Raw genomic sequence first — 14,823 nt, forward strand, 5'->3', positions numbered from 1 at the left:
GACCAAGGACTCTGTCATTATGAAGAGACAAGAGGCAAATCAAGAGTTTGGTGTCACACTGTGTCACTCTATTTAGTCAACGTATAAACAGAGGCGCTTAAGAATCTGCAAGTAGAATTTAAATTAATTGGGTTATACACTGAAACAATAAACGTTAATAATACATATAGCCTGAAAACAGCTTAAAGCAAGTGAAGGCCACCACACCATACTGGGAAAGAGAATAGTGGTATGTGATGACTGGTGTCACTACGTTATTGTACATAAACAGGGCATAACTTTGGCTGTGGTCATGGCCATAAAGCCACGTTAAGTTTGAACAATTCTATTTTTCTGCTTGGCTTTATCAGAGCCAGTCACACAGAATAACCAATTAAAGACCAAAGTGCTGTTCGTGCATAGTTCAGTGCCCCCATATTTCTAAGGCAACATATTGCTGCCGTTTTCCAGATTGTTCGTTTACTTTATATCCAAACACGGTATCGAATTGGCCATCATCTATCTCTAATGTTCCTATAGAATTCAAAAATTAAGCTATTAAATGAAGGAAAAATATTTGTGTTAATGCAGGTTCACATTCAGGATAGCCCTTGCAGACTGTCTGTTAGATATGAACATGTGGTTATCCCAGTTTTGAAGAGACTTCCATTCATTAAACTAAAAGTTAAATTACATACTACCACTACAGTCCTCCAAAAACATATGCATATATTGTCATTATTTGGGTGAATTACCTGACTGGTAATGGTAAGCTCACCACCCATCCATTTAGACACAAAGCTCGTTTTGCCCAGTGTGCACCACTTCACGTTAATCTACATTGAATTTTACCTGCCATTTTACTGTCTTGGAGAATCATTGCACAAGATCTGTCTACAATAGAAAGTGCCTCTGAAATGAACAAAAACTCAACTCAACCACCAAAGAACAGTCTGTGTACTCTAAGGTAGTATTTATTACAGTTTGCATCCAAATTTCTACTCTAAGTATACTCTTACTCCTCATTGCTTCCGTACTCCGAGTTACTCTGTAGAACGGTTTGAGGAAAAGGGCACCCAGCGAAGAACTGCATTAGGTCACGTAAGGCTGAGATAGTCTTAATGCTGCCATTTCCTAACATTTTGTGTGCATGATTTGGTGACTTTCTAAGAGTTCCTTTAAGAGCTATTTTTAAACATGATGTCAAGTGCTGTGTCCTACATACAGCTGAAGTTTTAATATTATCTTTATAAATTATGTCAGTAGTTTGGACTCTTACAAGAACGTTACAGAACACAGGGCTTCCAAAGAGAGATCATTAAGGATGGCAATGGGATGCTTTTCAATGTGTCATTTGTAAGAGACGCTGAACTGTATCTTTCATTATAATTAAGATGCAGATTTGGAATGAGAGAATAAAAACTCAAACAATCTTTTCAAAAGAAATGGTATGCAGCATGGTAACTCTGTCGGTCTTTTTCCCATTAACATACCACAAGAAATCTCAAGACTTCAAAGACAACTCTTTTGGAAGGATCTGGGAAAAAAAAACCTTTTTGAAATAGGTTATAAGATGGAGTTAATGTGTTAAAAATATGGGATGTTTGAGTGAAATATTTAAATATATTCAGGAGAACACATTTAAAGATTAGGGTACTGCCTTTAGATCCCCTACTTCAAGATACCCTCCCACCCACACCAATTTTTCACTACTGCTTCAGTCTTCTGTGATGTTCAGTCAATCTGCCATATGCAGGATTATAAAATTTGAAGTTGAAACACTTTGCACAACACTGAGTTTTGCAGATATTGCTCAAAGAGAGAGAGGAGTATGCAAGTTGGGGGAAGCAAAGGCAGTCTATCTAGACCATTTTCTGAAGAGGGAAAAATTTATAATTTGTGAGTGATTAGCAGGCGTTTATTATCATGTATTTTCTAATTAGTTACATTACTTAAAATATAAGTGATCCTCTACAAAATCACTGGAAGTTCACAGTAGGTCTGCAGCTGCAGTGTGTGAGAGTTATATAGCTAGGATTGATTTTTTTGGGTGAACAAAAGAAATACTTATAAGCTACTCCAGCTTGAAGCAGAATGTAGCATAAATGCACTAATTTATGGCATTCTCAGCAGTTCCTACTATTTCTTTCAAGCCAACTGCTGCTAAGTTTAATACATCTTGGTCTTTTGTCTCAGAGCACAAGTCTCAGAGTACTGTCTATAGCACAGTCTACTTCTAAACAAAAAACCTGTAGGAGGGGTCCTATTTGTTTAGGATAACATAAAAAAAAAAAAAAAAAAGAGGTGTTCTCAAAAGCCAAGTACTTAACCATGCAATAAACCAGAAATCCTAGAAACACTATAGGAGGACTCAGGCAAAATTCAACTAATAATCTGCCAAGACGACTTACAAAAAAAAAATTTAAGTTTGTGAGTGAGGGTGGGGTTTGTTTATTTTAAGGTATTTTTGTCTCAGCGTCTGATATTTTACATTTAGGCACCTTAGTCAACTAGTAGTATGAAACCTACTCAAAATCCAACTTTGTAACATTTCTGCATCCTCCACACCCTTTCATAAATGCGATCTCTCTCTGGGGCAGACTAATACGAAGACCGCACAGACAAAAGTTATCAATGCTAATCAGGAACTTGAGAAAGCATAAAGTTCAACGTAGGACTTCAAATGCAATCTCATTGGTTTCTTTGAAATGAATAAGGCTTCTTTCCCTAAGCAGCATGTGACAAAGATTGCACCCTTGAACATTAGAACTTGTGCAATTATATATATAGAAAGAGAGAACGGTGCACCTCTGTATATGAAAAATATCTGAAACCCTGGAGGTTCAAACTACCTCACATAGGCAACAGATGGATGCAGACCTTAAATATGGAACTCTCTTGCTTTGAAAAAAAAAAAAAAAAATGAAAAAAGACTAATCAGGTTGATGGTATCAGAGGAAGAAATATTTCAGCAACACCAAAAAAAAGCATTTGGAAATATATGAAACTCATGTTTTCCCCGTGAATGTTGACAGTTTAGTTTTTCCATGACATTTTCAAGCTACAAGCTCCTTTTTAAATAATTTTATTTTAGATCTTATTTGCATAAAAAGGAGAACATCCTTTTTATCTGTTCTCTTTGTCTCATGTTGTTTAGGATTATTTTGATATTTTTGGATTATTGTTTTCTTTGAATTTATTCTACTTCTCATTTCATTTTACATGTGTTTTCAGTAGAAGTTAATGGAACATTATTAACCTGCATCCAAAAATGTTAATTCATCTTCCTTGATTGTTAAGGTTCCTTATTAACCCCATAATAACAGAGTAGACTTGATTAAATCTTTCAAATCATCATTTTTCCCCCATTTAATAGATTTTGTCCAACAGTCACCTGTAACCACTACTTCATGTCTGGCTGGAGATGAGCATCACTGTTAGACGTTCAGTGATGAGGAACGTGCTTTTATTACAGCTTGGCTCCTATTTCAGAATTTCATCCTAGGAAATCAAAGAAGAAAACTAAAGAAGATGGTAGAAATTCTATGGTTATATTAGAACTGATGAGGAAAATTTTAAAGTGTCATCAGGGAGATGGTGCTGAGAACTCATTAGAGTAAAGTTTCTTCACTGTGCTTTCTTCATTACACACTGTAGGGTAATTAAGCAGCACAATTTTTTTTATGGATTTATGCAAGTAAACAGTGCTGTAAACTCTCTTCTCTCAAGAGTCTACCCTGTACTATTTCTCAAAAAAAAAAAAACACATTTCCACTGTTTGTGATACAAGAAAATATTTGAGAAATGAAAATTCATTACAGCGGACATACATCAATGCATCATCGTTTGAAAAATTGTTCCATTATAAGATTAGTGAAAAGAAATGCAGAAGCATTTTTAGGGGGTTTATAACACATAGTTTTGCGTGAGAGATATTCCTCTTCCTAAGTAGGACAAAGAAAAAGCTTTTTTCTCTTTTACCCTGTTCAAAACAGTTTGAAGCGCCAGAAAAAAATACACATAGAAAACTCCAGTGCTGTCTTTCTGTCCACTGCCACTTTTCAACAAGAATTTATAAATACCTTGAGAGAACAAAGCCAGGGTTATTCAGTTGGTAGCATGCTCCTGAGTGCTAAAGTCATTCTTTACCAAAAGACATTTGACGTGCCACAGTGTGCCCTAAACTCATAGCAACGTGTCCCTGCAGGGAACAGCACGGTGACCGCTCCATTGTGAGAGCAGGGAAAGAGAACAATTAAAACGCTTGCTTGATAGGCCTCACTTCCCCACTTCATCAAATTCACCCTAAAGGAGAGACAGCTTTGCAGCCACAGCACTCAAATCACCTCATGAAATCATGGTAGACTGGAGAAGAGAAGAGCATTGCCTGTCTCTAGGGAACTAAGCGGAGATCCTAGTGTAAAAGTGCAATGCACTTTCTTAGTGCGTTTTCAGCCCCCTGGCTGAAAGACAGGGATTAAAGTACATATTACTTGAATTACCTTAATTACTCACTGTGGTAAATTGGCATTCTCCTTCACACTCCTGAAAAAGTTTTAAATAAAATGCCAAAGCTACTCAAAGGTATCTGATAAGCAACTGATTGTTAAATGCATCTAATCCCTGCACGAGACAAGGGCAGATGGAACATCCAGATACACCCTGACAACAGTTCGTCTTCTAGTGTTTCATGCCAGTTTCTCAACGTTTGTTGATTTGCCACCTCCTTTGCTTGGGAGATGACAGAAGGCTTAGCTGAGAGATTTTCTTAGCTGATTTCAGGAGTGTCACTGAGTTGGTCCATGGACATCTATGGAACAGTTCTGGGAAACACAAAGTTCACTTGCAGGGGACTAAGGGACCATCACCTAACCAACAGTTTAGGGTTCTTCTGGTTTGTGAGCACCCACTGCAGTACTTCAGGAGGCACAGATTTATAAAAAAAGCAGAGACTTGATTGAAAAGATAAACAACTTCCATTTTTTATTACCCGATTGGATTGCCTTACTGTGGGTTAATAGATCAGAGACATCTCTAACCTTTTGGAGGCCTTGTTTCAATCAAAATGCTTCAGCACAGGCTCCACAGCTTCCTTGAGAGAGATGCAATCGCACGATTTGCCTTAAACACCATTTTGCTTGTGTAAAGGTGATGGCTTATTTTCACTTTACTTTGTACAACTGGATGTAGCACAGCAATCTAGCTTTTGCATTTCCGTTTCTTTTGTAAAGGCAGCTGGGAATTATTTATTCCCTTTCATGCTTTCTCACGAATAGCTGCAGTTCTTATATAAATTTCCTTTAATCTTCACTTTCAGAAAATACAAAAATATTCCTATGGCTCAGAGGTGACCTTAACAAGTTATTGTAGTTTCTCATTCATTTACTTTGCCATGTATTAAGCTAATAAATCTAAGGGAATGCAAAAATCATCATGGGTCTCCCAGAAGGTTATATCGATACAAATCAAACACGAAATCAAAACTGAACCAGAATTTTAACAACTTTTTTTTCTTTGTATTTTTTTCCTCTTTCTATTGAATCTTTATCCTTGTTAACAAATCCATTAACCAAATGATTCACATATTCCCATTTCTGTTTTCCAAGCTTGTTTTTTCATTCAGTTGCCAGTCCTGCACAGTTCACCTGAAAAAGTTTTCAGAGACCAAAGTCCTGGTGAAGAAAAACATTCTCTTGCTAGAAATCCCATCTAAGGGGAAAGATGCAAGGAAGTCTAATTTGACCTCTTTTCAGTTCATCATATCCCTTTTAGTAAAAATTGTGTCAGGAAATATTAAAAATAAAAAAAAAAATAAAAGCCTTTCTTTAGAACCACAATTCCTAAAGTCTCTAAAGGACATAGATTTGGGGATAGACGCTAAAGGGCCACATGGATCTGGTTTTCCACTTGATATCACACCGAGCATCTCAGCCAAAGCACAGCTCTGTTCGCTGAAGAAGTGAAGCGCCTCTCGCTTTCATGCTCAGAAATTCAAAAGACGAGAACTGAGGCTTTTAAATTCCTCAGCCAACCTAACTGCCAGGCATCGCTGGCCCAAAAGCTGTTTGATCAACCCCTTAATTAGTGTCTGAAGTGCCCGGCCAGCCCCCAGCGCGGGGCGGTGACGGCGTGCAAAGGCAGTAGCCAGGTACCCGTGCTTGCCCGGCTGGGACCCGGAGCAGGAAAGGGTTTGACAAACGAGCAGCTCGAAGGTCCTGAGCAGCAACTTGTGTCAGAGACAGGCAGATGCCAGGAAACGCTTAAATGCTGCAGCCCTCTGGTTTTTATCCTCCACTGCCAGAATCTCTAAATTCCTCTCAACTTACTTGCTTAAGCAGCATGTATTAGAATTGGCAGTGTGTATGGAGACTACCTGCTCTGCAGTTTAAAATGCTGTTACATTAGTATTGCCAACTATTTAAGAAAAAAAAAAAAAGAAAAGCAGAAAAGCACATTTACACATCTCTTTTACAAATTCCTGAGAATATTCTGTCTTCCACTTAGGAAACTGGAAGCAAAATACCTTATGAATATTCACATTAAATAATAGGCTAACAGATCTCTGGCTTCGCTGAATAGCTTTTGTGACATACCACAAACAAAAATCAACCAGCCAAAACAACACGGAGGAAAACACACTACTGGAAAATAGAAGTAGTAAAATTAATGTTAATAATTCAGGAGTATTTCCCTCACTGTTACTCAACTTCAAGGTCTGAAGAGACCATCCGAGAGACAGTGTGACAGTTGGTTCCTACACCTATTTAAACCATCCAGATTTTCAGCATCACTCATTCATAAAGCTATGCAGGAGATGTGACTACATAGATAAAAGTATGCTAAATTCATTTCAGGATCAGTTTTATTAAAGGAGAAACTTTCTTTTGCATTAAAGTACAATGCTTTTTCATCTCTATTCAGTCTAAGACTCAGAAAATTATTTAATCAATTATTGGAATAATTTCATTTGCCGCATTTAAAGATGATAGTCCTCAGATTAGAAGTATTTTCAAGTTCTGTGCTTTAAATCTGAGGGAAAAATGAGGAAAAATGCGGTATAATTAAATGTAAGAATTAAGAGCTAATTATTCTCAATATTCTCTTTCACATAATCTCTAAACTAAAGAAAAAAGATATTCTGGAATATTTACCTCCTATCACTAACCAGACGACTACATTCTTGTAAAATATTTTAATTATTCTCTAGGTTTTTAAACTTTGCACAGCTTAACTGAAAGAGCTGATAATGGGACAACCCTCATATAGTCTTGGTAAGGCCATTTTAAATTCACAGCCAAAAGCCAGATGTCATTACCTTCTGCTCCATTCTGTAGAAAGTATCACTCCAAGAATAAAAATCCCAGTGTATCACCCTGATTTTCCAGAATCATTCCATCCATGATGTGCACAACTGAAAACTGAAGGCTTGAGCTGAAACCTTTTATTATAACAACTGTGGAATCCATACCACACACTGGAAGCTAGAATGAAATATAAAAATTGCCTCGTGAATTTGTTGTAGAATGGGATAGGAAAGGGAACGAGGCAGGAAACTTGTCTAGCGGGACATTTGTTAGGTTCAGTCTGAGCATTTCCCTCTTCTCCTGAACTGGGACACAAAATGAGGCCCCTGTTTCAGGGTGTCTGTCCTTAACACAGAGCCAACACAAACTATTTGGGATCTCCATGTGGTTGGGACCTCTTCTGACATGCTCCTGCTGAAGATGAACATCAGTAAGTGGTGTGATGATGATAAAAAGATCTGTAACCGTCCTAAGATCAAGTAAGTGATTTCATGGAGAGTAGTTTAAATACCAGGTCTGCTGTCTCCCAGATGAATTCCATAATCATCAGAGAACACTTAGGCTCCCTGTTAGTATCTCTTTGTGGTCCTATGATATTTACATACCTGGCTGAATGATGGATTAAGTAGTGGAATGAATTCTTAGCCATCCTACCAGATTTTGGAAGTATGGACATTCTCCTTGGACATGGAGGAGACATCTCAGTCCTCTTCAGGAAAAGCAGGGTCAGCAACCCACATCATCTCCTTCCCTGCCAGGCAGCCTAATCAATAGGTCTTTATATATTTCCAGAGCACTCATCCAATGAATCTACATGCCAAACAAGTAAGCATCCCTGGAAAGCATTCATAGTAACTGCTATCTCAGACTTGGACTTTAGGCACCGGTGGGCAGGTGAACTACAGCAGTCACAGGAACACCGTTGTGAGCACCTGGGTGCCTCTGTGCTAGTGCCACTCACACCTTCAGGTCTATGCTCAGACGATGTCTTCCTCTCTGCAGTAGGTTAGAAAATATTCCCGTGCACAAACAGGCAAAATTTAAGACTCAAGATCACCTTCTGGTAATCTGGTTTCTCAAATAAAGTGCTATCAAAGAGTACATCCTGCATTCACCACTAGATTTCTTTTTTTAACTAAGCAAAATATCTAGCCTGTGATCAGTGTTATTTCACACCAATGGCATCAATCTCCAGATTAGAAAAAAATTAAAAAAAAAAAAAAAATCAATCCATAGCCTAATCTACATAAACCTAGAAGAGTGAGATTACTTCAGTTTGTTAGAGAAAGAACAAGGTTCCACAGCCAGAGTTGTTCTCCTCTTCCTTCTTTCTTTGCAGAACTAAGATCCTAACTGGGAATTTGAACCTGTTCTGGAAAATCTCACCTCCTTTATGGCATTTAATAGGAACATGCCTGAAAAGGATATACTCATGAAAATTTACCGCTGAAGTAAAGTGCAATTTTTTTTCTATCGTCTCTTTAATCCCCATACTTATCAGTTGTGATAGTCAAGAAAAAATTCCTAGACACTTCTCTAAAATTATGTTTTCTCCATTTCAAAATAATTTGCAATCTATTTCCTGATCTCACAATGATTTCTTTTGTTATTTATAATATACATGTTCACACTGCATCCGAAAACTGAAACATTCTCAACAGCAACACTAGGTTCTTCACCACAATGTTTCAAAGACCAGGCACATCCAACACAGCTCAAGTGGCAGCAGGCAATAAAGTAGGAATTGGTACGGCATTTGAAAAATGTTGTTTTCAAGTATTTGAGGAAGTCTGTTTCCACTTGTGGAAACACATCAACTTAATACATAACAGAAATTATGGAAAGTGGAAAAAATTTTGTTTAAAAGCCTATTTCTTTTCACTACCTTTCACTACATTTGGCTGTCATTCATCGTAGCTTGTTTTAAAAATAATAAAATTGGAAGAGATTTGGATGTATTCAAGCAGAGATCACAATTTAAAACCCCTTGTAAAGGTTTATGCAGCATTTACCTCCAGGCAGGGGGGTAGTTTCATTAACATTGGTGACAGCTGAGTTGAATATTAAGATAGTCCTTGTTTATGAGATACCTATATGAGATAACTTTTATTTAAATATGGAGATTCACCACAGAATGGGTCTGTAATGTTGTAAACTGTTATGAAACACAAGAAGTAAAACCAGTAAATCAACAGCGACTCCTTAGCTGGGCCTATAGCCAGTAAACCCAGTCTCCCTCCCAGCTCACCTTCTCTTGTTTTCTCAGTGCGAGCACACCAACTGCAGCAGAGCTTTCATCAATCTATATCGATATAGATTAAGTATATATTCAAGACGCCTGCCTATACAGAAAGGAAGAGATTAGATTTGGTGCATGTGCTTTCCACAATGTGTAGTTCCAACTTACTACGTATAATTTAAAGAACACCTGAAAAAAAAAAAACCAAACAAGGGGGCAAATCCTATCAAGGAAGTTAAATTGTGTTCACCATTGTGCTCCTTAGTAAACATCTACATTTTGAAAATAATGGGTCACTTGAGTGAGCAGATTGTCTGCTTGCAAAAAGCTAAATAAGCACACTTTTTTGTCTCTGATAGCTATCCTACATTTTTTGAATGCTCAAGATAGAAACAGCAACATCTTCAATATACAAATTAAAGTATAACTTCCTAACACTTTCAACCAGGCTTCCTCGTTCATCTTCATTAATTACCAACTAATTATCAACATAATGAATTATGCATTAGGTTTTGCAGGGGGAACAGTACCTGGTACTGCAACAGTTGAGGTTGTTAATGAGTAGACTGGGCTATGCGAGAACTGAACAGTGGAGCTCTACCTCTCTTAGCGCTTCAATTATCATCACATTATATTGATCTTATTTGCTACATCATTTGAACATGACGAAGTCCATTAACCTAATAATAGTAGTAAGATACTGTTGCCTGAAGTAAAAATCTTAAGATCTTAAGAGTTCCAAAGAGTGGGGTGTTTTGCTTGCCTGTTTCCTCTAAGGAAACATATTTCGTACCACTGTAATTGGCTTTCTAGTAATTTAGCATTGATAAAGTGCTTCTCAATGATAAATGAAAGGACTTCTTTCAGTAGTAACATCAGAATCGGTATCCACAGCAACTCTTGAAAGTGGTTTTGAATTGTGAGCTTATAAAGCTTGCAGTACAAACGTCAGCCTGAAAAATAAGGTAGTGTGCATCGTTTCCTAGACAGGAAAGGAAAAGCTTGGATGACTTTGTGAAAAAGGAGTATTGGTGCTCATTCCTAACATAGCTTCATATATTATTTAATTTCCATAGCAACCCACAGGGGCAAGAAGCCAGCATTTTCAGAGAAATCTGAATTGATACAATTCACGAAAGAGACACTACGACAGACTAGGAATAGCACAGAAAATAAGGGCAGGGAAATTCTATGTTACCAGACACTCAAAGTTACTAAAAAGCCATATCAGATTTCCACAAGTTACAAGCATTCTATAAAGTACTCATTGCCAACGTTTATGCCATGATCTTTACAGCATTATAACCCCAAATCTGATAACTTAAAGTATTGATGCATGCAGTTTATCACTGAAGGGTCAACTTTGCTTTCCAATCTTTCCACCAGTGCCTGAATAAACCAAACCCCCATCAGCAGAAACTTTCAAAATACTTGTAGTAAAATGAATGGCTTTTAATTCTCAATAATCGTGTTAGTATAATTGGTTATCATCTGCTGATGCTGGACTTGCACCTCTGCTTGATGATTTTTCCAAGAAAAAAAACAAAACAAAAAAAAAAACCAAAAAAAACCCCACCAAACTATTTGAAGTCTAGAAAGAAGCACAATTATATTTTATAAATACAGAATGACATCATGTAAGCTGTCTTATTTGTCAGCTGTTGGGAACAGTCACAGAAAATGCTGAATTGTGAAAAAAAGTACATTTTCCAAAGTGCTAAGAAGAAAACTATGCTGTTTGTTCAGTCTAGCTTAAAAACCTTATCTGCTACTGCACAATTTGTCCAAGGTTACGGAAAAAAAATTACCTAAAGTTGACAGCCATTTGTGTTGCAAATCTTTTAAGGGCAAAAAGCACAAGTGTTATTTAGAGCTTGCAGCCAGATACTCTAACATCATATTGACAGTTTGCAGCTGATTTGCATCTTAAAATAAGCAAACTCAAGCCTCTAAGAGAAAAAAAAAATAATAATAAAAAAAAAAATGTAGCCTGCTTGCCAAAGTAAACCAGTTCAAGAAAAGGTGAAAATAAGAAGCATGGGATTCATCCTTTATGACCATGGTGTGGGTGCTCTGCATTACCTTTCATGTGGACAGGTGGAAGCACGTACGCTCGCGTTCCGATTTGGATTGAGGTGTGTAAATGCTTACACCGCCTAAGCACCGTAACATAACACTGGATATTCTGCTTTTATTATGCTCAGCCACAAAACAGCTTTGGGTTTGTTTTTTTTTTTATTATCATTTACAAGACGAAAGAAATAATAATACGAAACAATGCCATCGCTACGTTAACCTTAGGCAATTCTCCTGTTATCATGCTGCACAGCTCGACCCGCAAAGAAAAACAGTCATTACCTGTGTGAAGAGAACCTGTGATTAGCCTGAGAAGGTACTGGGCAAATTTCAATATTTCACGCTTACACCGCTTCCTACAGCCACTCATCTTAAGCAACGCGGTATTTACTCCTCTGAGAAGAGCCAGAAGACTCCGCCAATAAAGAGCCCAGTTCCCGTCAGCAAACTTCTGGGGCAGTTTCCAGCCTTCTCGCAACTCCTCGCCTCCTCGCAGCCGTGTCAACTTCACCCCCCCCGCCCCACACACGCACCCCTCCCGCCCCCCGGCTCTACACGGCACCCCGCGGAGGGCACCCGGGCTGCGGGCAGGGAGCGGAGCGGATCGGTCCCCGCCGCGGCCGGACCCGCCGGCAGGCGCTGGGCGCGGGCGGCTCCGCGGGCGCGCAGCCCGACGGGGCGGGGCGGAGCGGCTGAGGATGCCCGCCCCACGCAGGCACACGGCGACACGCACCGCGGGCTCCGTCCTACCGCACTCAATCAGCGCGCAAAGCGGGCGGGGAAGGAGGGGGCGGGCAGGGCACGGCACCCCTCGATTTTGCTGAGAGTTGGGGGGGGGGGGAGCACACACCACCCCCCCCACGTCCATCCAACAGCAACCCCATCCCGGTGCCGGTACCGCACCGCGCAGCTCAAGATCAGCGCAGAGGGACCGCCTCTCCTGTGCCCCACCTGCAGGAATGAAGCCAAGTGGCGAGCGGGGGGGGGGGGTGGGGGGGTGGGTGTAGAATCATAGAATGGTTTGGGTTGGAAGGGACCTTAAAGATCATCCGGTTCCAACCCCCCTGCCATGGGCAGGGACACCTCCCACCAGACCAGGTTGCTCAAAGCCCCATCCAGCCTGGCCTTGAACACCTCCAGGGATGGGGCAGCCACAGCTTCTCTGGGCAACCTGTTCCAGTGCCTCACCACCCTCACAGGAAAGAATTTCTTCCTAATATCTAATCCAAACCTCCCCTCTTTCAGTTTAAAACCATTACCCCCTCATCCTATCGCTCCACTCCCTGATAAAGAGTCTCTCCCCATCTCTCCTGTATGCCCACCTTTAGGTACCCCATCACCCTCACTCTGCCTGTTGGCCAAAGGACATGCATGTAGGCTGCTGAAGGTCACGGGAACCCCTGGCCACAGGACCACTCTACAGAAGGAATGAGGTACCAGGAGCCCAAGTGGTGGCCCTGGAGAAGGAGCCCCCACTGTGCTCCAGCTAGCTGACCTGGGACCGGTGGGGAGCTGGCCCTGGCACAGTACACATGTTGGGGTTAGGCGCTCTCCAAGAAAGTCTCTTTAGGAAGCTACACGCATTCCTTACTATTCCCCTACAAATTAATTGTTTTCCATCTCGCATGAGAAGTGTTTCCTGTTAGTAAAACTGATCTGCTGAAGCCATGACCAAAGAACCCAAAGAATACGTTTTAATTTCCCTTTGAGAACTTCCCTGCACTACATAAACACAGAGAACAACTCTATTGCATTAGATGGTGATGCAATACGTAAAGTCTAATAGAGTTAAAAGAAGACAAAGAACCCATTAAGGAAAAGCTTAACAGAAGAAAATCACTGTCTGATCTAATTTTAATGACAGCATTGACCATAAAACGTTTTGGTGAATGCCTTTAAGAAATTATAATAAACACAAATGCACATCTTCAAGCTATTCCTTATATTACGCACTGAGCAAAGATAAATACATTATCGACACAATACATCAAAGCATTATCAAAGTTGCAGTTGGATGACATAATTTCTGGGTCTGCTATCTAAAACACAAGCCTGCTGTCATATGCTTCCAGTGAGGCTACCCAGGTAATGGAAAGAACCCAAATGAAATAGCTCCCAGAAGCCCCCAGTTTAGCCCAGCAAAGGGTTTAGCCTGAGAAGGAACTGGGCAAATTTCAATATTTCATTTTTACACCACTTCCCACAGCCACTCACCTTAAGCAGTAACTGTTTTTCTGAAGAGATACAGAACACATTGCCAGGAAGAGTTTGATGAAAAACGCCACCAAATAACCCGCCAAAACAAAACCAAAAACCGCAACCAAAAAAAAAAAAAATCTCGACAATTTCTGAGGCATTAAAGATCACGGTCCACCTTACAAGCTCCTAAACGCCTTTGGTCTCTGAAAAGGAAGTTCCTTAAATCACTGGTAGAGGTAAAGACATACCGAAAACAGAAGCGTGTACCTCTTCTTTAGAAGAGAACAGAAGAGGCCAACGCAAATAGATCTCAGCTACAGTCCTTGACCTTCTTAATCCTTTGACATTTTTAATTGCTTTATACAAATTTCACTGGCAGTGTTACTTCAAAACTCAGAACTGAAATGTTAGTTTTCTAAAGCCTTTACATAAACGTCTATCGCTAACACCATGTTTTGGTTCCCCCCCCTCCCCAGAACAAAGCTGCATCAGTTCTGAAGCTTTTTCCTAAAGCTTTTACATTTTGATACAGCAATAACAGTAATTGGTACCTATGAAAGAGTTCATGACAGATTTTTGACCAGTTTCACTAAGAGGCTTTTAAAAAAAAAAACAGTGCAGTATTCAGATAGAACTGGATCCGAATCTAGCTCCCAATATTTCTCTGCTCAGCAGAAAAGCTCACTGATCTTTGGACTAAATTTGCTGACTCCAAATCAAACAAGCAGGTCAGGGAAAAGTGGACAAGAAAATTAGAATAGAAGACTGTAAGAAAACCACCATGGTTTTGTCAACATGTATATTATAGTGAGGCAATATGAAGGACAGATGGAGAATAATCAACTTGTATATATTGGTAATATACTTTTTTTGTTTGTTTTAACTGATGGGACACATTGAAATCCTCAGTCAGAAAGAGTCTCTTTGCAGTGAAGTACATAAATACCTTTCAAATCTATAAGCTATGTCCACCCCTAATAATTCATAATCTATAGACCTGAACTACAACCTAGAAAAAAAGAAGAA

The 14,823-nt window shown here is 39.5% G+C and overlaps 1 protein-coding gene across 2 annotated transcripts in view; it reads right to left on the reverse strand.

Moving 5' to 3' along the window:
- The window catches only part of KCNIP4 (potassium voltage-gated channel interacting protein 4), a 328,940-nt gene extending 316,972 nt beyond the window's left edge, over positions 1-11,968 (reverse strand). For both annotated transcript variants that reach the window (XM_074148332.1, XM_074148328.1), the window contains exon 1: positions 11,881-11,968. In XM_074148332.1, coding sequence (XP_074004433.1) covers positions 11,881-11,968 — 88 coding nt within the window. The remainder of the gene's footprint in view (positions 1-11,880) is intronic.
- Positions 11,969-14,823: the final 2,855 nt, after the last annotated feature.

The sequence above is a fragment of the Numenius arquata genome, chromosome 5, assembly GCF_964106895.1.
Source record: "Numenius arquata chromosome 5, bNumArq3.hap1.1, whole genome shotgun sequence".
Taxonomy (NCBI): Eukaryota; Metazoa; Chordata; class Aves; order Charadriiformes; family Scolopacidae; genus Numenius; species Numenius arquata.